General features: G+C 38.3%; 1 protein-coding gene across 7 annotated transcripts in view; it reads right to left on the reverse strand.

The window, feature by feature from the left end:
• Positions 1-309: 309 nt before the first annotated feature.
• Positions 310-27744, reverse strand: part of LOC127624132 (pumilio homolog 2-like) — a 64753-nt gene continuing 37318 nt past the window's right edge. The window contains exons 14-23 of one of the 7 annotated variants that reach the window (XM_052098805.1): positions 27429-27659; positions 23437-23704; positions 23200-23329; positions 22954-23082; positions 22295-22432; positions 12741-12866; positions 11325-11396; positions 8357-8478; positions 5986-6178; positions 310-2864 (exon numbers count right to left, since the gene is read on the reverse strand). In XM_052098805.1, the coding sequence (XP_051954765.1) occupies positions 2733-2864; positions 5986-6178; positions 8357-8478; positions 11325-11396; positions 12741-12866; positions 22295-22432; positions 22954-23082; positions 23200-23329; positions 23437-23704; positions 27429-27659 (1541 nt within the window). In that variant the 3' untranslated portion in view covers positions 310-2732. Of the gene's footprint in view, positions 2865-5985; positions 6179-8356; positions 8479-11324; positions 11397-12740; positions 12867-22294; positions 22433-22947; positions 23083-23199; positions 23330-23436; positions 23705-27428; positions 27660-27744 lie in introns of all 7 variants that reach the window. The other 6 variants (XM_052098804.1, XM_052098806.1, XM_052098809.1 and 3 more) reach the window with 6 other exon arrangements.

The following is a 27744-nucleotide window of genomic DNA, read 5'->3' on the forward strand; positions in this document are numbered from 1 at the left end:
GGGCAGGGAGGAGAATATGATAACAAAATGACTTGAATATTGATCTCATATGGATTACTTTTATGCCGCCGTTATGTGGATTTTGGAGCTTCCAAATTTTGGCACCCATTCACTTGCACTGTTTCTTTAATAAAAGGAAGGTCGAGTCAAACTAAATCTTTGGGGTAATCAAAATTATGCCACAAATGCTGTCGATAGAGCATAACTTGTATTGAACCCGGAATATTCCTTTAAATTTATGCAAGAACACAAACACAATAATGATGAGGCTGATCAGTGTATAAGCTTTTCTGAATTTTACTCTGATCCGCACACAGTCCTCCATTAAGTTTAATGATAATGTTTTCTAACAGAGGGATGTGGTAATTGACAGTATGCAACAAATGTTTCAATTGCATTTAATCCAGTATACACCTTTCAGAGAGTGGGTGTGCATTTAGATTGCATAATTAATAAGCACTTCAGACACATATATCAAATGTTAGAAGAACAGTTTAATAGATAGTCACAATTCTGCTTCCAAAAAAATGAGTTATTTTCTCCTAGTCTAACATCTGGAAATGTACATAAGGCCACCTGAAAATGTACATGACTTTGACAGTGTGACAAAACTCATATGTTCATATTTATATAATTGACAATATCTTACAATTATTTTGCTTACAAGTTAGTGGCTGCTCCAAAATACAGCACTCCTTTATACAAAAATAATTCTTGTCGTGTCCTGTGAAATTTCCATGGTAGCAGGTAGGGCCAAAGACAGCCCCATGGTTTTATTTATATATATAATGAATTAATTCTTAATTATTCAACTGCCACACGTCAAAATGACAATGTCAACAGAAGGTGTCACTGCTCCAGGTACATCGAGAGGCAGACCTTTTCAAGAACGGATTAAAAACAAAACCATCTTGAGATTGTGATGCCATAAAAAGATTTTTTCATCCATAAAATAATGCATGTTCAAGGAAAACTGTATACATTATATTCGAGGGGAGTGATGAAATATTCACACATCAAAATGCACATTTTTGCTAATTTTTTCGTCCCCCAAAAGTGTAAAAGACATTCCATTTACAGCGTTAACGTTTACAAATGTACAACTGTACAAGACAAAATAAAAGCAATCACTACGCAATTTAGCAAGGCCTGTCCAACGTCACAACTAGATTCGTTTTTTCTATTCAACTAATAAACTTACACTTAATAACTCCACATATACTACATGTATTCTACATTTATTCATATGAAGCAAAGGAACAAAAGCCATTAATATACTAGCCATTCAGAAAGGTTGTGTAGCAGAAGACGGCTGCCCCCTGTCCATTCTCTGAAAACTCATCATTTTGCGTATTGCCCCCTTCTCGCGTTTATAAAAATCTATTCCGTTCTCCTCCCTTTCAAAGCTAAAAGTCCTGGGATGGCACCACAGACAGCAGGACAGGGACATCGGCCATCTACCTCGCCTCTCTGCTCCGAAGGGCGCCATGTGTGAGCGCAGTCTTCACCCCACCCGAGAGCAACAATTTAATATTTACTTGTACATAAAGATGCTATACATTTTGCCTAAGCTAATACAAATCTAAGAGTTGATAATCAGTACATAACCATACCGTTTCTAGGGCAGTGTTCAAAAAAAACTACTCGACAGATGTTCCACAAACATGATGACAACGAAAATCATTCCGTTAAACATTATATCCAGACAAAGCATGCCGAATCTCCCTCCCCCCTCCATGCCTCATGAACCCCCCACCCCAAAATGGAAAGATTATTCCAGGTTTCAACAGCCTAACATGATACAACTCATCGCTGTGCTCCTCGTTTTAAAACGTTAAAAAGGGCGACCGTGCCTTACACGTCATTCAAAGCACCAAGTGATGTGGTCAGTGTGGCAAATAGTATTTTGCAACCAAATGCATACTTTACTACATGTTGGGTCAGTTAAAACAAAAAACAAAGATGGAGGACATCGTAAATTAAGCTTGGTTGCAAAGAGGTGCGCACATGAGGGACAGAAAGAAGCGAGGCCGTGCCAAAAATGACCCCCATTTAAATGGCAGAACTCTAGGAAACGAAGATCTATGATCAGTTAAGGATCTCTTAACAGCACATAACTCAACGGGACGGCAGACGAAAGTGGTCATCTACGAGCAAGTTCTTGGAGACCAGCTGACTGGTCAACTTCATCAGCAGCTTTGGCATGTGTACCATCGTGCTTGAACGGGCCTTAAATATGAAACTTCCTAACTGTGCTATTCAAAAGTCTGGATATAAAAACAAAAGAGTAAAGGAGAAAGAATTAAAAAGGATTGCTCAGTTTGGCCTTATAAAGTCACTTGCTGGTGTAAATTGTAAGAATTGTAAATTTTCAGCAAACATTTCTTTTTCTACAGAGAATTTACAAGGTAAAAAAAATGTACAAGATATTTACTAGAAAAGAAAACGTAAACCGTCAGTTACATCAATTACATCATAAACAATGGTGTTGTGCTTTACCCATAAATAGCTGACAGACCATGCTCTCTCTGATTTGGGGGAGGGGGGGGGCAACGGTGACTGCATCAGGGACAGCAAAGGGGCACGGTCAAAGCATTCTTAGGTGAAGCACACTTCATTTCATTTCCTTTCCTTTCCTTTCTAAAGGGCGTGACAGATCTCCACGGTGGAGAAGAGATGCCCATACTTGAAGTGATTTGGGGGAGAGAGGGCGAGGATTGGGTTTGAGGCCCCTACATGAGGCCATTGGTGGGGCCACCGATGGGACCCAGGTCTGATCCACTCTTCATGTAGTACTTCTCCAGCTTTGCCAGGATGTGTTTCCCATACGTGTATTTGCGGAGAGTGGCGATATGGGGCCGGATCTGGAACACATGGCACAAGAAAAGGTTTAAGATGTCACCTGTGGCCCTGTGTACACTTAATATTAAGATATGCGTTTTGAGTGATCCGATCACAAGTGAACAGGCGAGACCATCTCAGATTACCTCTGGCCATCATATTAAGCATTTCTTTTGACCACTTTTGTTCTGATTTCGAGGGGAGGGTCTCTGTTTAATGACGGCATACATTAATAGCTACGTCAACGTGTTACTGTGTGATAAAGCGCAAATACATTTGATGCCAGATACACTAAAGAACTTCTGTGTTCTGGTGCATAGGGGTGCCCCGATTAGGGATGTGCTAGACTAGTCAACTAAACGGTTTTGATGCTGCTAGATGACACTGGATTTACTAGTCAGTTAATTTTGTCCCTGTTAAACTTTTTACATTTTTACACATTTATGTTTGGCTTTATTTAAAAACAAATCTTAATGGCTGCACCTAAAATTTCTGTCATGTTAATGTTACATTTTAAATATAATTAATAAAACAATTATTAAAAAAAGAGGATATCTGGATCAGATGTATACAAATCTCATTTCACCTCAGGCTGTGCGTACTCCACTCATGACGCATGCAGGAATATGTTCTCTCTCGAGACAAGCAAAGTAGCCATGGAAATCACTTAAGTACTTGTACTCATGAAAATGCTCTGATAACAAAACCTGATATATCTGAAGTACGGATGTCATTACATACATTATGTCATTAAATCACATTATGTCCTAGTGTGATTATTAAACTGCAAAGGCTGCGATTTAATGAGATAAATGTATTAGATTACATGCGCTGTGTGCTTTAAATGTAAGCGTCTGTCAATGTGTGGAGCAGGTGTTGCGTTTCACACCTTAAAGAGCTCCTTGGCTCATACATGGATAACTCCAACATGACAACTGCATGCTGTGTTTGAAGCAGATGACAGTGAGCAGAGTGCAAATTCACTTTGTAGCGTGAGGCACATACAGACTACATATTTATTTTATTAAATAGCAGCCTTTTGCAGTTAAAAATCACATTGGGTCACGTAGCGACAGGTGTCGTGGTCAAATGAGTCCGCGTCAGATGTCACAGTGATTCCACTGGCTCTTAGAACTTTTAATGAGTACTATATTCACTGCCTGAGTAGAAATCCTAAAAAATTACAATAACTTTGTAAATAGGACATTTATGGCTTGAAGGGAAAATTATTTAAAATAAAAAAAATAAACAAATCATATTCTTGTTCATATGTATAGTGCTTTTCATAATACACATAGTTTCAAAGCCGTTGATATAACACAAAAGGTTCTAGGGACTCAATTTCACCGGCAGATCATGACACCGGCTTTTCCGGAAGTGCGAAGCTTCCATCAAAATAACACACTTCAAAATGAAAGCCTTGCCATAATAAAACTAATTTTAAAGGGAAAAGAACACCAAAAACATATTACTACTGTATACAGTTGTTATGTAATATTCACTTATGTAATATACTACTAATAATAAGTAGTAATTTAATTCACTTCCATTCAAAACCGCAGGTAATAAGCAACGTTTGAAACACTTGTATGAGGGCAGTGGTTGATTGACAGGTGAGTAGGAGGTGCTTAGCTGCTGTTTGAACGGATGAGCGTTTACACAACAAGCCCAACATGGTCACGTGTGTTTTTGACTAGGGGTGGGTAAAAATATCGTTTTTACGATTAATTGCGATCTTCATTTGAACGATATTGATTCTTAAATCCCAAGATCGAAGAGGAAATCACTCGCATCTGCAACCAAATTTAATGCTATGCTACTAAATTTAATATATTTTGCAACTGGCTGGTAGATGTTTAAAATTTCATTCACCAGTAATTGTGTAGTCTAGTCATGAATTGATCAGCAGCGAGATCCTTTCACAGCGTGTTGTGTATAAGTTGTTCGGTGTAATGTGTCCGAAGACTAGATCCACGCAACAAATTTGTCATTGAATACTGTCTCTTTTAATACCCTTTCTGTTCTTTGATCAAAACCCCCCAAAAAATTATTAGAACATTCATATTTTGAGAGATTATTATATTGAGAGATTACTACACTATATTTTAAGTCTCACCGGTAGGAAAAATTATTACAAGATGTGACTCTTTAGTCACAGTCAGGAGCCCTAAATTTCTGCTACCTTTGCCAAAGTTATCAGAGTAAAAAGAGGTATCATGTTTGGGTCTCCTGCTGCTTTGTTGTGTATGTGTTCCACTCGCTAACAGCTGCTATGCGATGACGTCACCGAGTATGTGCGTGTATATGGTGGCATCCCTCTCGCTTCATACATGTGTCCCATTTAACACAGTATAAGCGTACAACTAACTGGTACTGGCATGTGTGTTGTTGCGCTCAGTTCAGCAGCGGGGCAGTGCCGCTCCTGAATGCATATAGGGGAAACACTAATGTTACTTAAAAATAAAATAAATAAAATGTTATTGCCAGGAAGTTGGGTGTTTCAACCAAAAAAAAAGCTCAGGCCATGGGTCATCTAGTTGACTGCTTTGTTTTTTCCCCACAAGGTGACTGTTTTCTGAAATGTGAAAACATATCACAAAATAATGTATTTGCAGTTTGTACTCATTGGATGTTATTTAGCCTTCTCTTAGTCTTGCAATCGCCTAGAGTGGACGTCGAGAGAGCTGAGGTCGAATGAGGCACAAGCGAGCGAATGAGTCTGTGCTCCACGAAGACTGCTCCCGCTCACGCAACCTAATGTTTTAATTTCATGCCTAGTCATTGTTTTTTTCTTCAGAATATTCACTTTCTGGCTGTATTCATAGTCTATATGAATTTATCAATAAAGAGCTGTTCATTTCTTCTCCTCTGGGTGCAAATATCACATTTCACAGGATTAAAACATCCATGTCATTACAATGTGTTGCTGCAACATACAACAGTATCTCAGTATTACCTATGGTTTCCGACTTTAAATATCATACCATTTCAGAGTGTTTTTTAGCATCTTTGTTTCCAAAAATAAAAATTTTCAAGGCAGATGAAATGTATTATTACAGAACAATAATCTCTTTTCTCAAGAAGATCCAGCACAGTTTGATTCCCGAATAATACAACACTTAAATCCTCATTCCATATTTATACCTTGTGCATGATGATCTTGCGCTGGGCAGGCTCAGACATGTCAATCATTCTCTGCACCACATAATTAGCATACTGGTCCTTCATCATAGTGTAGAGGGCGCTGTGAGGGCCATCCTTCTGACAGCACACCTCATCTATGAGCAGGGCCCTCTCCGCACGGCACGAATGAATCACACACTTCTCTACAACATTACTACAAGAGACAAACACACAAAATACTATTAGGCAAATCTGAGGTCTCAAATTTAACTATTGCATTGGCTTTAAAGCCTGTCAAGAGCATGTGCAGGTCATATGTAATACTATAATCAAGAAATAAGTTATTTGCCATAAAGACAATCAAACCTTTTGTCAGAACCATTAACATTTTTTTTTGCATCATGACATTCTTTTGCACACTTCTCTCCCAAATTAAAATATTAATTAAAACTAATTTAAGATCAAATTGAGATTCTATGTTGTCTTCATAACCAAATTCTGGTACTACAGAAGTACTGTGCCCTGATAGCAGAACCTTGTGTTTACATCTGGAAGACTTATCTTTTAGATTGTTTAATCAACTGTAATATGTCTATAAGACATTTCCTATTGAATTTCAAAAGGACATTCAGCAGATGTCTTTTGAGAAGTTTATAATTTAGAATGAACGTGAACTGCTCTTACGATATCTTTCAGATGTTAACTAGAATGGGATGCTTTCCTGATAAAACACTAAATCTGACCCTTAGTAAGTGATTTTATCACACTAAAATCATATTTATGTCTTGTGGCTATACTGCTGAAAAAGTATTTTAACATTAAAACATTGCCCATTCACTTCCATGTACAGTTGAAGACAAAATGATTAGCCCCCTTTGAAATATTTAGTTATTTTTCAAATAATTCCCAAGTGTTGTTTAATGGAGCAAAGATTTTTTCCAACATAGCATTTCTAAACAATAGTTTATTTAGGCAACTCAGATTGTTTATAATACAAATAGAAACAAAGTTATAACCAAGAATTAAAAAATGTGAAAATTATTAGTCCTTTGATGTTAGTCAATACTGTATCCATTTTGCTTGATAACAGCCTTTAGTCGTTTGTTGTAGTTCTCAAGTCCTCACAGCCCATTCCTCCTTAGCAAATCTCTAAAGCTCCTCAAGATTTGTTGGACTCTTGGCATGGACTCTAGTCTTCAATGTGGCTGACAGATTTTCTATGGGATTCAAGTCTGGGCTTTGTGCAGGCCAGTCAAGGACGTTTACTTTGCTCGTTTGGAGGTAGTTCTTCCCCAGAAGTGAGGTATGCTTTGGGTCGTTATCATGCTGGAAGACGAAATGTCGACCCAAACCAAGTTTGGTTGCAGATTGCCTGAGGTTGTCTTTCAAAATCTTCTCGTAGTCTCCCTTTTTCATGATTCCTTCGACCCTGATGAGATTCCCAGTTCCAGACGCACTGAAACATCCCAACAGCATTATACTCCCACCGCCATGTTTCACTGCGGGAACGGTGTTCTTTGGGTTGAGTGCCGCTCCCTTCTTTCTCCAAAAATAGGCAATATCTCTATGGCCAGAGCGCTCTAGTTTTGTCTCATCTGACCAAAGGACACGTTTCCAGTGTGCATCATGTTTCTCTAGTTTGTCCTTTGCAAACTTGAGTCTAGCTTGGAGGTGTCTCTTCTTCAGAAGTGGAGTTTTTCTTGGTCTGCAACCGCGCAGTCCATTCCTGTGCAGGGCTCTAGTGACTGTCTTCATTGAGACGTCAATCCCAGACTTAGCTAAATCAGTCACTATTGTCTTGGCAGTTGTTCTTGGGTCTTTAGAAACCTCTCTCACCAGTTTTCTTGTTAAGGTTTTCGAAATCGTTCGCTTCCTGCCTCTGCCAGTCTTGTTCTCCACTGTGTGGGTCTCTCCAAACTTCTTGATAATACTTCTCACGGCATTTCTTGACACCTGAAAACGCTTTGATAAATTTGTATATCCTTCTCCTTTGTGAACATTAACAATTATTTTTCTCAGTCTAAAATGTATTTTGTCTTGACAGTTATATATTACTTCACTTGTTGTTTGGGGGCTTGGGGGATTAATTAGGGAAGTCATTGGATAACAGTGGTTAGTTCCGTAGCCAATCAAACAGAATTTCTTAAGGGGGCTAATAATATTGACCGTAGCAGTTTTTTTTTTTTAATTTTTTATAATTATTTAATTCCAGGCAAATTTAAATAAATAAGGCTTTTTCCAGAGGAAAAATATAAGAAATACGGTGTTAAAATACCCTTGCTCTGTTAAACATCACTTGGGAAATATTTGAAAGAATTGAAATTTCATAGGGGAGCTAATAATTTTGTCTTCAACTGTAAGTGCCTCACTGGATCTGTCAGAATTTACTGACCTTGCAAACTTATGCTGACTCAGCGCCAGAACCTTCCCTCTGACCTCCGCCACAATCTTGCTCTTATCCTCTGGACGCCCATGCTCCAAAACATGCTGGATCACATAGTTACCATACTGATCCTGTGGGTGAAGACAGAAACAGAACAGAAAGAAAGGGGGAGAGAAAAAGAGGGCATGTAAACATTACAAGACGGAACAAGAAATGGCATACTAGTACAACATGGTTAAGGTCATTGTAACCACATACCCTCACAATAAAACAATTGACCTTAAAAAGCTGAAATCTCCAGCCCCTCTCTGGGGTGACTCCAAAAACAGAAACTCATTGCTACTTCTGATTTAATACTCTAATCTCCCACATTATGCAATCAATAATTGGTCATATGGCCCAATAAGAACACACAGCAACCACTCAAATACAGACACACCAACATTCAGATGGAAGGTGGTGTCAACCTGAGCAAGTCAATGTAAAAATCTCAATCAAGACATGAAGCATTTGGTTAAAAGCCTCCGGCCTGCATTAACTTTAGAGTGATCCCTCGAATTGGTAGGAGCAGTCACTACTTTATTGCTTTGGGTAGGTTCATTTGAACAAGGTTAATTCAGGTATTAAGGATGCATGCTTCAAATCAATATTGTTGGTCCGAGGAGCTCTAGAGAGAAGTCTCGGTGAAGCAGGAAAAATTATTCAGAAGAAATCCAAGAGAGCCAGAAACTTACTGAGAGATTAACCAAAAAAGCAGGTGGAGAGAAAAAAAAAAAATAGACTTTAGTCAGAGAAGAACCCATTTTAGTTTGGCATGAACAAAAACAATGCTGCGGGGGTTAGAAGTACAGTTGAATATATTGTTTAGGCGTAAGCGGAAAGTATACTGGTTTTTGTTTGCGGCTACGCCTCCATTTGTGGGACGTAAAATTCGTATTTTTAGGAAATTAAGTCACACCTGGTCAAAATTGCATTGTTCAGCAAAACGAACAAAAAACAGCTAAGTTGCACCCGTGTGTAAGTTACTGATAGCCTGACAGAGTTTGCATGCGGCAGGCATTAGAATCCAGGAGTCGCCAACTTCCCTTCCGTCGCTCAGCATGTGTTGAGGAAAAAATCCCAGTTAAGTCACATTTTGTGTACAAGTCACACTGACAGAGGTTGTATACAGTAGACATTAGGACTAGTCTGGCTTCCCTTCAACCGCTCAGAATCAGACGTCAAGAAGCATTCCCTGAAGATTACTTCAGCATCTACACATCATATAACAGTGCACTGGGGCTTGTTTTAATCGGGAGAATTTGCTTTCAGTAATGGTGTGCAACAGTTTCTCTTATTCCGTTTATGTTTCATGAAAAAACGCAAAGGCAAAATACTCTGAATAGGCATACTTTCAAATGTTTCCGTCTCTATGACTGAGGTTTCAATGTTTGTGTTTTGGTGAGCAGCACGTTGGAGCGGCTGACGTTACAGTATAGCCCTAGCCTACGCATCATGTAAAAGTAGCTTTGGACTAAAAGTTGCAGGACCTTTAGGATGAAAACAATTACATAAACGCAACTTATACCAGAAAATACGGTAGGTATATTATTTCAAATGGTCAATTTATTTCCAAAAATAGAAAACTTCAGGTTAAAAGTCAGGTTAATGTTTGAGGTCTTTAAAATACTGATCAGTAACAACAGAAATGTAAAAGGTCAGTGTAAAGTGAATCCTTGTCAACAAATTAAACAAATGTAGGACAAATGGTGAGAAATTCCATGTTATAATACTGTTCCGTTACTGGAAAGGAGTGGTGGTAGCATAGTGGGCTAAAGTACATAACTGTTAATCAGAAGGTTGATGGTTTGATCTCCATGGCCACCACCACTGTGTCCTTGATTAGTCTGCCAAATGCATAAATGTAAATGTTTTGACAAAATTTGATATCGGATAAAAGTTCATATTTAGTATTTTTATTGCAATGAAAATATTGAAATTAAAATATGCAGTGTTAAAGAACGGTTCATTCAAAAATGAAAATTCCTTGAGACTGGTTTAAGATATGAGGGTCCAGCACTCAAGGTTTAGAGCCACTGATCTACGCATTGTATAACGTTGCATTTGGGCCTGTTTTAATGGGGAGTGTGTGCTGCAAGTAATCGTCTGTAACTGTTTTTCATATTCTTTTTATGTTTCATGAAAAATGCGACAAATAAGCCACATCTCTGTGCTTAACATACACACAAACTCGATATTTAGTCTAAGAGTGAAACATGCTTATAGTCTAGAGATTTACATGAATGCAACTTAATTTGCTATGCACTCATATTCCGGTTCACTGGCTGAATGTTTATATGAGGGGGGTGATGGCATGTAATTTTTTGAGGATGTGAAGAGTTGTGTGTGACAGCGGCCTCAAGTAATCCTGCATGTTGGTTCAACAATGTTATGGAGGACTGATTGCATAAAATACTAATACTCCGAATAGGCCATTTAGAATCCTATATTACAATGACAACTGCCTCTATCGCTGAAGTTTTCAGTTGTTTGTGCATTAGTATATGTGCTCTGGTGTGAAGTGTTTGACCAGCTGACATTAATTACGTTATTTGTCGCTTTGGACTATGAGCCGCAGGACCTTTTGAATGATGGAAAAAAAATGCTAATTTCTGACAAACCATGTTTTGTTTTTTTGTATTTTAACATTGAACATACCGTTCTTCTATACCTCACAGCTTTGTTTGTGTAAATTTAGATAAGGCATCTACTCCGAATAAGATCTATACTGTAGAAAGGCTGAACTTCAGAAAGACAGCAGAGCAGGAGGTGGTCATGAAGAAAGGAAGGCATGTGTGAAACAGTGTGAGTGACAGGAACCCTGAAGAACAAATAGTGACTGGAGAGGCATCTAGGTGTTAGACACAGGCTGGTTAGGAGGGAGACGAGGAGACGCCAGGAGGTTCTCGTGAGTGGGAGGAAGGCATGTGACTCTGACCTTGAACAGTGCATCGCTGGACACTGTATAATATGTTTTGGGGGTCATCTCCAATGAAACGCCTTGATACTTCTAGATAAAATAAGTGGGGGGCAAGGAGTGGGTGATGTTTTGCATCATTAATATCCATCAGCACATCTAACTGGACACATGAACATCCTTTCACAGTGACTGAACATGCTATATTTAAGTAGGCAAAAGGTATAAAATGAACATATGCAAGTCATGCAGAAAACATCATGCAATCTAAGCACCCCAACCCACTACAGCTCAGTTCATCTTATTAGATGGCCTCCTGTCCAATAACGCAAAGGCAGTGTTTCTCAATTTTGTTGGGTCACACCCAACTTTGAAACAAGATTATTTTTTTTGGCATCATTTAATCACCCTCCTTGATCCAAACGGACATGAAACACCATATAAGTTTTCCATGTCACTTGAGCACTGCATTTCAAGTCTACTGAAGCCATTCAATAGCGTTGCGTCAAGAACAGCCATAAATGTATGTATTATGCAATCCAACATTATTACAATGCTCAATTAAATATATCAGCATCAACATCTATGCTCAAGACACCAGGTAATGTCGACAGATAGTGTGTGCTTGGCTTAACATGATTAGATTATTTACTATTAACTTTTTTCACATGGCTTAACTTGCTAAGTTAAGAGAGAGTGCGCTGCCGTGCAGTTTGTGCATGTCTTTTTAAATCAAGTAACGGTTGAGTGAAACAGGAGGTTATTTGATCCAGTTTATATGATGCTGTGTTAATGTAGCCAATGCTCTCTTAATTTAAATAATGTTAACAATGAAAAATTTGGATTGAGTAAAACATGAATGCAGTGGTGACATGAATGAAAGTGTGCTTTCACAAAAGCATTTTTAGTGTGCACCAGAGTTCGTATGACGTCAAAATTTGGTTCGTTTGGGTGGTGTGAACGCTGTTTTCCAAACTCGAGTGTGCACCAGAACCGCAAAAGAGTCCACTTGAGCTACTTGAACACCTGTGTGAACTGCAAGGGACTTTGCAGTCACCTTGACACCAGTTGGTTAAAGTAACTGCAGTTTTGGGTAAAATTAGTTCTGAGAGTCTAGAAACATTGTTGCAAAGATCACACATCATTTTAATATTTTGTTCAATGGAATGAAATACATACTTTTCATGTGAATTTAGTGTCCAAAAACCTTTTGGGTTCATTGTAAACCAACCAAAAAAAACACTGAATCAGATTAAGTTTGATTGGTGGGATGGAATCTAATCCCTTGTAGAAGGTTTATGCGCACACATCTCAACATCATTTATAGGATATATTTTATAGAATAGTAAGAGGCCACCCAATAAGATCCTAAACTATAGTAGGAGTGGTATTCACCAAAGATTCCCCTCTCTGTATGTTGGTGTCATGGAGTCATACCTGTCCCAGCTGCTCAGAGTGCTGGTGGAGTTCTTCCAGTATAGGCAGGGTCTGCTCCTGAGTGCAGTGCTCCAGGATACGCTGAATCACCCTGCAGCCATACGGGTGAGTGGACAGGACAAACACCTGCACATACCAAAAAGAGGCCATGAAATACAGTCACACAAATCTGTAGGTCTCCATATTGGTACGGGTTAATATTAGTTTGAGGAGTTACATTTAGAAATTGAAATTCAAACTAGAAATTGTGTTCCTGACATTAGCCCTTGTGCTTTCCCAAAATAATCCATCCTTTAGAAAAATGTGCACATGCTTAGTATATATATTAGTGATGCACCGAAAAGAAAATTCTGGGCCGAAACCCAAAATTCAGGATGCACTTGGCTGAAAATGACTTTTTTTTTTTAATGCCCATTTTAAAATATATTTTTTTAAACTTAGTTGTATTAATATTATACTTTTCAATTAATTTCATGAATTTAATGAATCTAATTGAATTAATTTAATGAAAACTACAAATCAATAAAATGATCACACTTTTATTGAAACACACCAAAATTGGACAGAAAAAATATAACTATATTATTCTTAAATTATCAAATTTAACAGATTTTTTTATTTGACCAATTATCCAATAAATGTAACATTTTAGAAAACTTTAATGATATGCAAAACAGCAGTCAAGTAATGAACTTAGCAGCTCTAGGCTAGCATCTTGCAAATATAAAAAGTTGAAATATGCTACGCAGTCATTTTAATGAAAACAACAGGCAAAACACAGAATGGCAGAGGGCCTCTATTCTGTTTATGTAAATGTATTTATATTTTAATATAAAATTGTGCAAAACAGCAGTAATTGAACTAAAACCAAACTCAACTGTAAACGACAGATGTAGCCTCAAGTGAAGAACAAAGTTTTGCAGGGCTAAACTAATTTTGATGTAATTGCTAAATGCATAACAAATTGAGCTGCTTTCTAGTTAAGTAAAAGTGTCAGGTTTCTCTTCAAGAACAAAAGTTGCTCAGCTTTCGGGCAACTCAAGAACATGAGATGCTGCACTGAATAATCTCTCTCTTTGTGCTGGTGCTTGGGGTAGATAAATACCTGCGTGCAGTCCTTGCAAGCACTCTTTGTTCATGTACCAGTAGTCAAGATGATTGTCTTGTTTGTGTGATGTGAGTGTGAAGTGATCGTCTGTGTTCCGCAACTGCTTTTGGGTCCTTGAATAACGTATAACATGTGAGAAGGGCACCCGGTGGACTTTCTGGTGCCCTCCTACGGAGTTGGTGCCCTACACAGACTAGTATGTATGTACACAGCGTAGTATGCGTATAGGTTGCGGCGGTACTGTTTATTAGTATTATATAGTATTTCCACACAGCTGACATCGGCTTTTGCTTTGTAGCGCTGTGATTATGATTATATCGATCGAGAGTGAATCCTGAGCACTGAGGGGCAGGAGGCATATATATCGGCTCATATTTTCTGCCTTTTTTCCCTCTTTCGGCCAAAAAAAAAAACAAAAAGCCATTTTCGGCCAAATAAGTTTGGTGCATCCCATATATATATATATATATATATATATATATATATATATATATATATATATATATATATATATATATATATATATATATATATATATATATATATAAAAATTGATGAATGGGGGTACATGCAATCAGCTAACAACAGTCTTGGGATGCAGTCAAATTTAAAAACTTTTTAAAAATTTTAATAGGGACATCAATAAACAAAATATATTTACATATGCCTTTTAAATCTTTTAATACCAAAGATTGATACCAGAGATACACAAGGACAACTACACTTGCAATGTCTAAAATAATTATTCATTTAATGCCCTATATTGAGCAGCACTAACAATGAACATCCATCCATTGCGTCGCTGCCAACGCTGAGAAAAGCTTGTAAATATTTGCTTCAGCAGTGGACTGGACTAAAACAGCTTGTAGTAAGAAAGCTTAAACACATTAAATTAACAAAACATTCTATTATTAACTGATAATATGCTCTTTCCGACCATTGACATTAGGGCTGGGCAATATATATCTAGCATTCATGATATGATTGTGATGATTTTGCTGATGATATAAAACTAAGCAATATTTCAAATACTGCAATGATTTTAAAGTGCTTTTTATTTGACCATTAAGAGATTATTGTTCAGGGCTGCACAATAACACCAAAACGGTGATATGATCATATGTGATTATTAAGCCACAAAAGTCTGCAATTAAATACATAAACGGTCTATATGCTCCTCAGTATAATTGTCCTGAAAAAAACTGTTCTGTGCACACGCAGGGTTCATAGGGTCGTGTTTTAAGCGCTTTTACAACGGTTCACATGCATAGTGAAAAGTATAGCAGCTTCAAACATTTGCAAAATTTGCAAACATTAGTATCCACTACAACTTAATATACAAATCTACGAATACGGCACAGTATTTAAAAAAAAAAGATGATTGCATTTCACAAAATGAAGAACATTGTAAACAACAAACAAACCCTGACACTGCACTTTCACTGTCAACATAAAAGTTCCAAGGTAGAGAAATATGACAAATATTTTACTTTTGTACTAAACAATTGCAATCCTTAAAGGGGTCATATAATGGTACATGCACTTTTTCAAGTTGATTGTACTGAAATGTGTGTTGGCTGTGCCTGTACACAACCATCCTATTATGATAAAAATCCATCCAGTGTTTGTTTTAATCTCCTTATATATTTTCCCCTGCCTCAAATCGAGCCGTTCGACCGTGTGAAGTCACACGGTCGGACGCCCCTCCCAGGATTGTTGATTGACAGCAGTGTTTCAACACAGACCCGCCCTCGCTTGTGAGCGAGCTGTCAATCATAGTCCGTCATCATTGTTGATACACTGGAGCAGAATGGCGCCTAAGCGATTGTGGTGTTCTGTTCTTCTGTGTAATAACGAACACAGCAGTCATTTTGATGTTCCTAAATCTGAACCGCTGAAGACGCAGTGGCTGAGTTTTGTTTACGATGGGAATATTCCCCACGAGCAACGTCAATGCGTTCATGTTTGCGCGAATCATTTTTCACCAGACTGCTTTATAAACGAGGGTCAGTATAAAGCTAGTTTTGCTAAGAAGCTGCTGCTGAAAAAAGATTCGGTACCAACTATTTATATTCCCTCTGCACCTCCAGAAGAAGTAAGTGTAACGTTTTATTAACCTTTATATTAATCTTTGCAAATCGCTTGCACGCTTCACAATGAATGTGGCTAATGTTTACACTCAGGGTACATTACGGCAGGTTTTCCATAACGGAGGGGCGGGGTGACCAAAGCTCATTATCATTTAAAGTCATATGCACTGAAACGGCGTGCTGAAAACAGAGCTGTTTTTGAGCAGGTAAAATTAGTGTTTTCTTAAAACACTAATGAGAATTTTTAATAAAAGTATATTACAAAGTTTTCATTTAGACCCTAAAGATTCATATTAACTTGTACAAAAATGGCATTATATGACCCCTTTAAAATAATAATCATTTACTATTATATTAAAATAATAAACTTGACTGGGTCCCTTGGTAAAAATGTCATATTATGCAATATTCAACTGGGTTACAAAAAATACATTTAGAAATAGTTTTGCACACATTGCTCATTCACAAACTATTATTTTTAGTAAAATATATGAAGATGAATTTGCTTTTTATAAGCTACTATGTATCATTGCATATAAAATATTAATATAAAAGTGCATATCAATGAAAATGATTCAATCTCATTCTACTTGTGTTCATTTAGTGAAAATCTGTGGGGAAAACATGCCTTTATTATTTTTTAATTGATTTCAATTCAGTGGCTTTAAATGATTGAATCTACTTGGCTACTATGGCTGATTGGATGAAATGATTCCTCTGATTTAAAAAAAATGTAATTATAAATTATATGTTGATTATTGTCAATAGGCTAAAAATAGATTCAATTTCTGAAGATATCACCAATCCCTAATTGACATCACAGGAAACTAATCGTCATTTCAACTGACCAATCAGAAAAATAATCTAGGCCATTGCAGCAGACACCCCATTTCATGCTAACTGCCATTCGATAGCTCCTTCCTGTTTCTGTGTTGGACACACATGAGTTGTATGACATGGCAATAGTTTATGCATTCCCTTGACCGATTTGGTCAGGTGTGTGAAAAGACTTTGTTCATCATTGTGATAAAGACTACAATAGCCCCTTTTCCACCATCGGGCCGAACGGTTCAGAGCATGGTATGGAACTGTTACAGTAACATTTCCACATAAATTACGGTTCGGCACGGTGCTATTATAAACCGTTCTCGGATTGGAATTCTCAGCATGGTTAGCCAACCATACTCAACCGTTCTAAACAATCCAGGTGAAATGGCTTTAGTACGTGCCAACTCACAATTGTTATTTTGCCAAACGGCAAGGTAACTTGCACTCAACGAACACATTATTAAGTACAGAACATCTGTACACCTACTTATTCATGCAGTCATCTAATCAGCCAATCGTGCGTCAGCATTGCAATGCATGAAACCATGCAGACACGAGCCATGAGCTTCAATTAATTTTCACGTCAACCATCAGAATAGGGAAAAAATTTGATCTCCGTGATTTTGATCGTGGTGTGATTGTTGGTGCCAGACGGACTGGTTTGAGTATTTCTGTAACCGCTGATCTCCTGTGAGTGGCAGTTCTGTGGACGGGAATGCCTAGTTGATGAGAGGTCAACAGAGAATGGGTCAGACTGATTCGAGCTGACATTGTCTGCGGTAACTCGGATAACCTCTCTGTACAACTTTAGTTAGCAGAATAGCATCTCAGAATGCAAAAACACATCAAACATTGAGGCGAATGGGCCACAACAGTTGAAGACCACGTCAGGTTCCACTTCTGTCAGCCAAGAACAGACAGCTAAGGCTACAGTGGGCTTACCATCTGTGTACCTCAGCAGAAATCAAGATTCATCAGAACAGGCGATGTTTTTCCAATAGTCTTACCATCCAGTTTTGGTGTGCCCGTGCCCACTGCAGCCTCAGTTTCCTGTTCTTAGCTGACAGTAAGTGGTACCTGGAGGGGTCACCTGCTGCTGTAGCCCATCCGCCTCAATGTTCGACGTGCTGTATGTTCAGAAATGCTTTTCTGCATAGCACTGTTGTAACGTGTGGTTACCTTCCTGTCAGCTTGGACTAGTCTGGCCATTCTCCTCTGACCTCTGTCATTAACAAGCCGTTTTTGCCCACAGAACTGCCGCTAACTGGATGTTTTTTGTTTTTCACAATTCTCTATACACTCTAGAGCAGGGGTCGGGAACCTCTTTCACTATGTAGCCAAAATTAAATTTTTGTAATAATTTTTTTTTGAAAGAGCCATGGCAAAAACTAACAATTTACAGTTTAAAAAAGAAAAAAGTTTTTTAATAAAATAAAATGTTTATTATGCTTTAATAGAAATGTATATTACTGAACATGCAGAGTTGCGTTCAAAATGCCTAAGAGCAAATTGCTCAGTTGAAATAAACTCAAAGCACCTCCTGAGATGATCAGAGATCATTTGCAGCATTCTCATAGATTACATTATTCTTGAAAACAGTTCAGACGAATGAAACCGAGAAAAAGGAGTATTAACTCTTTACATGCACGTCTTCCACAAGCCCCGCTGCAACGACGGCTTTACTTTTGTATAATAAAACTTTAGTTTATATAATAAAATAAAATAGTTTCTTAAAGCGTGTGTCTTGTTCAGGGTTGCTGCAGAGTTTTTAAAATCAAATGTATGACCTTTAAGAACCTGAACAGAAAAATGCATACTGTATCCCCATACCAAAACAAACCCACTAAAATCTAAATAAAAAATAAAAATAAGTTTAAAATACTCCCGTTTTCCACATATATTTCACATAAAAATTGGTTTATGTACCATTGAATAAATGCAAATTAGAGGTCGACCAATAATGGAGTTTGCGGACATGATGTGTTGAAAGCAATTAATCTATTAAAAAATTAAAAAAATTAAAGCAAGAAAATATTTTCTGAAATTGGTAGCTTATATTACATGTTCTTAGACTCTCCTTCCTGTGATTGGACAGGCAGAGGCTACAAGAGTCCAAATGGAGTCAAATTTAGATGCAGTTTATGATGCAACCAAAATACCAATAACCAGGAAAAAAAATTAAAAATAATAATAATCATAAAAGATTCAACTCATAACATGGAACTTTTAACTTTAAAAGGCACAGAAGACCCTTATTTTGAAATGTTTGCACTTCACTGCTTCCAGCTGCTCATTCAAACATGAGGAATAAAATGTGCACTCCAACAATAATCTACAAAACATTACAATATAAACAATTAAAAAAAACATTGTCATATATCATCAACACTACATCATCATCATCATCAACAACAACAGGCGATCATTAAGTCTGATCACTTGTCACAAATTTACGATATGTCCTAATGATTGTGAACAGCTCTGCAACAGCTGGAGACACTCACAAGCTCCCGTGTGCTTGGAGAAAATACAACAGTGCTGTGTTTTCACTATAAAGGACGCAGCGCATGCATTTATTTAATTAACTCGTATTCTTTAAAGTTTGATAATCACACTAGGTCATATCACGATTCATGTCTTTCTGCCCCCAAATTTAAGACCTCTTTAAATGACAATTAAGATTTTTGTTGTATCATTTATGTAGGGATGGGTGATATGGCCAAAATTGTCAAAATAGTCTCTATAAAACTGCACAGGGGGTCCAGAGATGGTCAAAGCAGTGGGGTCTGTGGGATCTTTTACCAATTTTACCATCTTTTACTGTTTATCAATTGAAAATGTTAAAAGATCATCTGTTTGTTTTGAAGCACAGTGACAGCAGTCCAGTATTTGTTGGAATATTTTTACATTAAAATGAAATATTTTGTATATTTCTTTAGATTCAGACACCCAAGTATGGGACATAGAAGCCCTTGTGACTGTGGAATGATGCTGAATGTGGGTTCAGGGGTGTCCATAGAGAAAATTTAGAAAACCTTTTTTTTTAATTTTTTTTTTAATCTAAAAACATTGGTATATTTTCATTAAAGTGAGAGACTAGTCTACCAACTAGTAATTTTAGTCTTTCCTTATCCATTCCAGACATCTAATTAATTTTCACAAAATTAGAAAAGAAATCAAATTTTTTATTATTAAAAGCTCGTAACATGCTGATTAATAAAGATACATTTAGAAGGGAAAAACTTTATGGTCTAAAAGATGCTTTGAAACCACGTTAACTCATGCGGTGTTTCAAGTCTACACAAATGCAGGGAAGAGAGGCAACGCGTGCAGAGCGGGACAGGGAATGATGCATGTTTGTTGCTAGAGAACAATATTCAAGATTACAGCACAGAAAGATCAGAGCTGTTGTCCATATCACTGTTGTTCTGTCGCGCTCTTCACTAAAGATGATGAGAGGGCGCAACCGTTGTCATGAAGTCTTGCAGTGCGAATGGAATCAATCCGGTGTCAGACGTAACCTAATTGTTAGCAAGGCAGCTAGCATTAGCAAGTTCATCCAGCCTGGCCCTACGTTACCACTAGCACGTTGTGAGCGAAGCGGAGAGTGTTTTCAATTAATTCCTATGAAAGCCGAGCATCATGCTCGCAAGGTGGATCGTAGTATTGGCAGCGGTGCGGAGCAAGCTCTCTCCTAGTGCTGCGAGTGCCTTTGAGCAGATTTCGTCCGCCCCAGTGGAAACGCAGCCCGAGAAAGCCGAACTGCTTTTGTTTTAGCGACACACAGTAAATATCGAAACTTCCTCAAAAGGTTATCGTGGATTTTCTTTATCGTGATCTATATTGATATCGTTTTATCGCCTAGACCTACATTTAAGACATTTTAAGACATAAGGATCCGTGGGAACCCTGTTGTGTCTAACATCATGTGTCACTCAGAGACGTCTTACAGGTCACCCGCCTGTAGATGAGCAAAATTGAAAAAACCCAATAACTGCATTTGGTTGTTCAAAATATAAATCATGTTTTTCTTCAAACATGCGTCTTTGTGTCTAATTTCTTGTCTTATATCACTCCGCGATGTCTTACAGGTCGTCCTCCACAGTGGCTGGTACATCAAATGACTCAACACTGTGTATGAAAAATCTGTGCATTTTATTTTTGGGTGGATTTTCTCTCCTTTTCGGCATGCCTAATGGCTTGTTGAGCACGTTACCATGGAGATATAGCATGCGTGCAGGCTCACGCTATTCTCCACGGCATCCACGCTTAACTCACCACGTGCCCCACCGAGAGAGAGAACCACATTATAGCGACCAAGAGGAGGTTAATCCAACGTGACTCTGCCCACCCTAGCAACCGGGCCAATTGGTTGCTTAGGAATCCTGACTGGAGTCACTCAGCACGCCCTGGATTCTAACTAGCAATTCCAGGTGTGATAGTCAGCGTCTTTACTTGCTGAGCTACCCAGGCCCTCCACATTGGGTGGGTGTTTATTTATTTGTCGCAAAGCCTACTCCTTGTTCACCAGGAGTAGGCTTTACGACAAATTCAAACCAGCCCATCTGGCACCAACAATCATGCCACAGTCCAAATCACTGAGATCACATTTGTTCCCTTTTCTGATGGTTTATGTGAACATTAACTGAAGCTCCTGACTCACATCTGCATTATTTTATGCATTGCACTGCTGCAACACGATTGGCTGATCAGATAATCGCATGAATTAGGAGTTCAGGTGTACCTAATAAAGTGATTGATGAGTGTATAGTGCTTTTAGTTGCTTCTAGCTTGCCAAGTTCACTAATATTTGGCTAAAGTAAATAAAAGTTAATTAAAAAAAAAGTGATTTTGAGATGATGGTTAAACTAGTATTGTAGTCTGGATTTATTTTTCTACACGCTTTTCGTCAGGAAAATAGATTACTAGCTCATTAAAACTCAATTTCAATATATCCTCATATACTAATTTCATATAATACCTGTATTATAATTGGTTAATAATATCCTTTTTAGCTAGTCTGGGAACTTTTCCCTTTGCATGTTCCTGTCCGGTGGCATACACAAGCCCTCAGCAAATGATGATAAACCTCTTGCCTTTTTCTATTTGCTTCAGTTTTTGTGACATAGGCCACGTCTTCCCTGTGTATTAGCAGAGTAAAACCAAGGGAAAAAGCAGTCCTAAAAACTGGAACATGCGATCCTCCTCAATAGGGCACTTGCTTCAATGTTTACCTCTCACACCGTCACCACTGATGGATCTGTTATGTACAGTCTACTGATATTAAAGTACCACGGTGGAAAAAGAAAGTGTAACCGTGCCAACTGGCCCGGACCTGTACGGTGCCATAGAGTTTTGTGACAAGAACTGTTCAGCCCGATGGTGGAAAAGTGGCTAATGTCTTACATGACCATACATCTAGAACACTAAAATATGTTGTTGCACATACAACAACATAAACATTTGGTGTGGCATCATCACATATTTAAGTACTTTTCATGGGTTTTAAAGCAAGTGAGAGAGGATACCTGGCCCTGGAATGCATCAATGATGAACTGAAGAGCCTGGGGCTGGACACACTCGATACATTTTTGCACCACATGATTCCCGTTCTGATCCTTCACACACTTCAACACATGACCATCCAACTCCCGCACAATGTCACTCTGACACGAGAAAGAAAAATATACATGAAAAATTCATTCTGCATTAAAGAGCTAGATTTCCAAAAAATTCACTTTTCACAGACTCATCCTAACGTTGTTTCAAACTTGTATGGTTTTCTTTCTTCCGTGTAACACAAAAGGGGTTGTTAGAATGAATGTTAGCGTCAGTCACCATCAATGAATCTTTTTTCCCCATACAATGAAAGTAAAGGGTGACCGAGTTTGTTATTCCACCCAATATCTCATTTTGTGTTCCAAAAACATAAATCAAGAAATCCATTTGGGGTTTGGACAACATAAGGGAGAAAATTACAGAAATTATATTTTTGGGTGAACTATCCCATTAAAAAAATCAAAAATATCACAGCAGAACTACTATGGTTATGCTTACTCTTCGAATGCATATAGGCTTGTATACATTTAAAAGGACAAAAATTACAAGTAGAAACTTGCAACACTTCATTTAATTTGTTGTGGTGAGGTGTAATGTGGAAAGTAAGCAAAAGGTAACTTACAATTACCTGCTGGTCAGAGGAGATGGACTCGAGAGCTTTCTGGATCACCCTACAACCGTACATCTGCAGAGCCAGTGGCAACACATGGCCACGTATACGAGATGCCAGAGCCAGCTTCTGATCTATACTGCCAAACTACAGCAGAAAAAGGAGGTAGAAAAAGCTATTACAAGCAAAGTCAAAAGCAGTGCAAGTCAAATTGCAGTAACCCGATCCATTTCAAAAATGTGTATAACACCTAAAATGTGTTACCTCAAAGAACTTCTGGATGACATAGTTCCCAAAAACATCCGTCATAAGCTGGTAAGCAGCCTGTAGGATCTCCCCAAACACCATTTGCCTCTCGGCAGGGGTTGCCCGCTCCAACTTCTGCTGGATAAACCTGGACGTTGAAGGATAGACCTCACATTATGCAAAGGACAAATGTGTTGTTATGAATCTAGGGCAGCACTTGATGAATGAAAAGTGTGTAATTGTAGGGGTTGGGACCTGGATCCGTGCTGGTCTTGGGAGAACTCCACCATGTGTCCAGGCAGGTCTCGGAGCTGCAGGTTGGGGAAGCGGTTATTCCGGAAGTCCTCCAGTAAGCGACTGCGACCCGAGGGCATAACATCTGAGCGGCTATATCGAGCTCGTGGTGGGGGAAAGAGCTGACTGCTGGAACTGAACAGACTGGTGGTACTGCCCGAGCTCCTGTATTTGGCTTCTGCTCCTGGAGCAGCAGAAATAAAACGACCGCTGCCATTGGGCAGACCGCCTGTTAAGAGCAGGAGCGAGAAAAAAGGATTTAGAGTATGATCACATTTAAAGATGAATTGTGTCATTTCTGCGACAGATGTGTATGACTTTCATTCTTTTGCAGAACACAAATGAAGATTTTTAGAAGAATATTTCAGCTCTTTTGGTCCTCACTATGTGAATTGGTGCCAAAAGTTTGAAGCTCCAAAATCCACAGATGGAGCATAATAGTAATCCATAAGACTCCAGTGGTTAAATCCATGTGTTCAGACATGATGATAGGTGTGGGTGAGAAACAGATCAATATTGAAGTCCTTGTCACATAGAATGAGAATCACCAAAAACAGGAGAAAGTGAAAATGAAGAAAAAAGGAATTAAATATTTATCAGTTTCTTACCAACGCTTATCATATCGCTTCAGAAGATATAGATTTAACCAGCATCTCGAGTCGTCTGAATACTTTTATGCTGCTCTTATGTGGATTTTGGAGCTTAAAGTTTTGGCAACCATTCACTTACATTGTATGGACCTACAGAGCTGAGAAATTCTGCTTAAAATCTTTGTGTTCAGCAGATAAAACAAAGTCATACACATCTGGGAGGGCATGAGGGTGAGTAAATGGGAGAATTTTAATTTTTTGGGTGAACTAACCCTTTAAGCTGGGATAAAAGGAAGTATTTTAACACAGAAAAAGGTTACATACTTCAGCTTTAAAGAGTTTATCTTGCATCACTTTCTCAGTGAACTGCCCAATCACTGAAGATTAATAAGTACGTCGTTCAAAATGCACAATGACACACTAAACTAACTTGAAATACCCCTACATCTTTGTTTATCCATACACTAAATTTAAAGGTGCTGTAAGCCATTTGAGTCATTCTGGAACTTCCATCAGACATAGAAGGGGTGTCTACTTCACCCCTCCAAAGATATATAATAATTTTTTTAAAAAAAAGGTGCAATTTGATGTAAAAAAAAAAAACAGTGAGTGAAAGGCACTCACTGTGGAAACCAAAATAATTATAAATTACGTAATAAATTAAGCACTTGCTTGATCTGAACAAAACTCTCCAATTTGAAATGCCCAATTCCCACTACTTAGTAGGTACTCATGGTGGCGCGGTTACTCACCTCAATCCGGGTGGCTGAGGATAATTCTCAGTTGCCTCCGCTTCTGAGACAATCCACGCATCTCATCACGTGGCTCGCTGTGCATGACACCGTGGAGACTCCCAGCATGTGGAAGCTCATGCTACTCTCTGCGATGCACACACAACTTACCACGTGCCCCACTGATCACTAAATCGCGACCATGAGGGAGGTTACCCCATGTGACTCTACCCTCCCTAGCAACCGGGCAAATTTTGGTTGCTTAGGAGTCACTCAGCACACCCTGGATTCAAACTTGCGACTCCAGGGGTGGTAGTCAGCATCAATCCTCACAGAGATACCCAGGCCACCCATCCTACCAATTCTTAAATAATGCAGTTTAATTTGCTGATAAATAAGAACTGTTTCATTCAAATCATTTGCAAATTTGTTAAATCACAACAATTATATTCAGAGTTGGTAAAACCATAAAGATGATATCCATGTGTTATATCGTTGGAAAGGTCTCGACAGATAGCAATAAGCAAATGTATTTCACTCAAGAGGCCAAACTGCAGTGAACATTAGTGTATGATATTCCCACAGAAACATAATAAACAGAAGTGTCTTTTTGCCACATTTATCCTTATTACTTCCTGAAACATACATGTAACATAGACAATGACATATCATAACTTATAACGGACTATCCTGAATCAAACGAGTCCAAACGCAACATATGATAAGTAGAATTGAAATATTCCTCAGAGTGTACATGGAAAGACCATGCACAAGAGGGCGCTCAACACACATAGTGTGTGTGCTTATTTGAATGTGTGTGTGCACACATGTCCAAGAACTTTGTGTGTGCAAACACACATCTACATATGTGCTTATCTAAAGGATTGGGATGCTCCTGAACACTTCATATTTCTATATTTTGTAGTCTAATCCATTCATTTCTGACTGGGAACACAAGTGTAACAAAATGAAATAAAATATACATATATATCGTTTTTTTGTGTTTTCAGATACCATATGTGAACAAACTCAAGTAATTGGATTCCAATTGGATTAAGTACAAAAAAAAAGTTTTAAAAAAACAACAACAAAAAAAACACCCGGGTCAGAATGACCAGAACACAACATAAGGGCTAAACTTTGCCAGATACAAGCAGCTTTAAAAATGAAACAGCCATCAGATCTGAAAATTCTTCAGCTTGTCTGACATCAACATGTAAGGACACAGATGACAAACACACACATCTGAAGCTCAGGTTAAACCAGGAAATCCAATAAAATGATGGACAATTCAGCTCAAAATGTTGCATTTGTGCTCTAATTAAATTTGAACTGCATCTGGAAGAAATAGTGTGCAGGTTTTTATTGTGCATTTTTTGTCTTTTCTGACTTTGTTGTGTTTTAATATCATGCAGTATCACGCTGACATAGTGATTGATAGTGATTGTATGTGTAACAGGGTTCAAATTGAGTGCTGTCAGATAAGGAGCGTTACATACGCAGTCATGCAATCAGAGATCCTCCCCTCCAAAACCGATAACAACTTGTCACAGGAGATCCATTTAAGTGACTAGTTGTAAACAGTGATGTTATCTCACCTGACCAGATGTGATTGGATAACCCGAGACAAATCTTTACCAGGTGTAAATGAGGTTTCAGTAACTATCCTGCCAATGTATCCATTTCATGTATTTTTTAAATTAAACAATTTAGTGTTAAGACATGCATAAATAGGCACAATTTGCAAGCATTTAAACAAACCTTTAGATTTTGTCTTGTGTATAATTTGCCTTTTGTAGTACACTGTAACAATTAAAAGATACTCAAAGCAACATTTGGTGTTCCTCAGATAACACACTGACAACCATCTGGAGATCCTCCATACATCCTTTAAAGAGCCTCAAATATCCTTTCATAGGAATATTATTATCATTTTTAGGAGTGCTTTCTGTTGGGGCACAGACAGAGTTAAGTTTTTTAAAGACTTGTGTATAACTGTTAAAGACTAAAGTATTCAGAGACAAAAAATTCTTGCACTGTACAGTCCTGCTTTCATGTACTCAAGTAACTTCAAGATATTTTTCAAGAGGAAAAATTCACAAACAGAGCTTCTGTCTTTCCTTTATGATGAGGTTCCTTAAGGAAGCATTGACCATCCTTGTTCTTGGATAAACAGTCCCAGTTCTTGCTGGAACTAAGTGCAAGTTTATCAGAGAACTGCCAGGGGGTTCCACCAGTATGGCATATGAGGAACCCCAAATGGAGCCTTGAGAATCTTTCATTTTTACAGTGTATAAAGCATTTCTCATTGCTGCTTACGTCACTTGAAATTCATCTGCAGCAACCAGAAGGGCAGTTCAGAGTGTTTTTAAGCAAAATCAAATGGGACAAAAATGTGAGTAAAAATATGAGTGCTTTCCATTTATGGAGCCTTCTCCTCCAGAGTCACTACCTAGCTACACTGGTAAACAGCTGCCACTTGTACTCATGCTGGTTTTCACACTGATGGCTCAAACGTGATGCGTTTCTAGTGGCCAAAAAAAAAATCGATAATTCAAAAAGATCTTCTGAGACAGGGGAAGGGGTGCAATAAAAATTACGTTTGGACCAACCAACTGAACCAAGAACTCACCCAGGTGGAGGCTGGATGAGGACCCATGGGAGGAGGGTAGAGAGGGTGGAGGAGTCAGAGGAGAGTGACCAGGTGTCAGGCCAATGGGGCTGGGGGAGGAGGAGTATCCCAGGCTGTTGTAGAAAGACTGGCCAATGGGAGTCAAGCTGCTGCCACCACCACGCTTATACAGGTCAGAATTGGTCAACAGGGAGTCCCGACGGGTCACACTGCTGCTGGTAGAACTAGACACTGCAGGACCAAGAGAACGGGAAGGACAGAAGAGAAACAAGACAAGTTGAAGAATGAATTAAGAATCTCAATTAAGTCCCGTTCT

This window comes from Xyrauchen texanus, chromosome 30 (genome assembly GCF_025860055.1).
Source record: "Xyrauchen texanus isolate HMW12.3.18 chromosome 30, RBS_HiC_50CHRs, whole genome shotgun sequence".
NCBI classification, from domain to species: Eukaryota; Metazoa; Chordata; class Actinopteri; order Cypriniformes; family Catostomidae; genus Xyrauchen; species Xyrauchen texanus.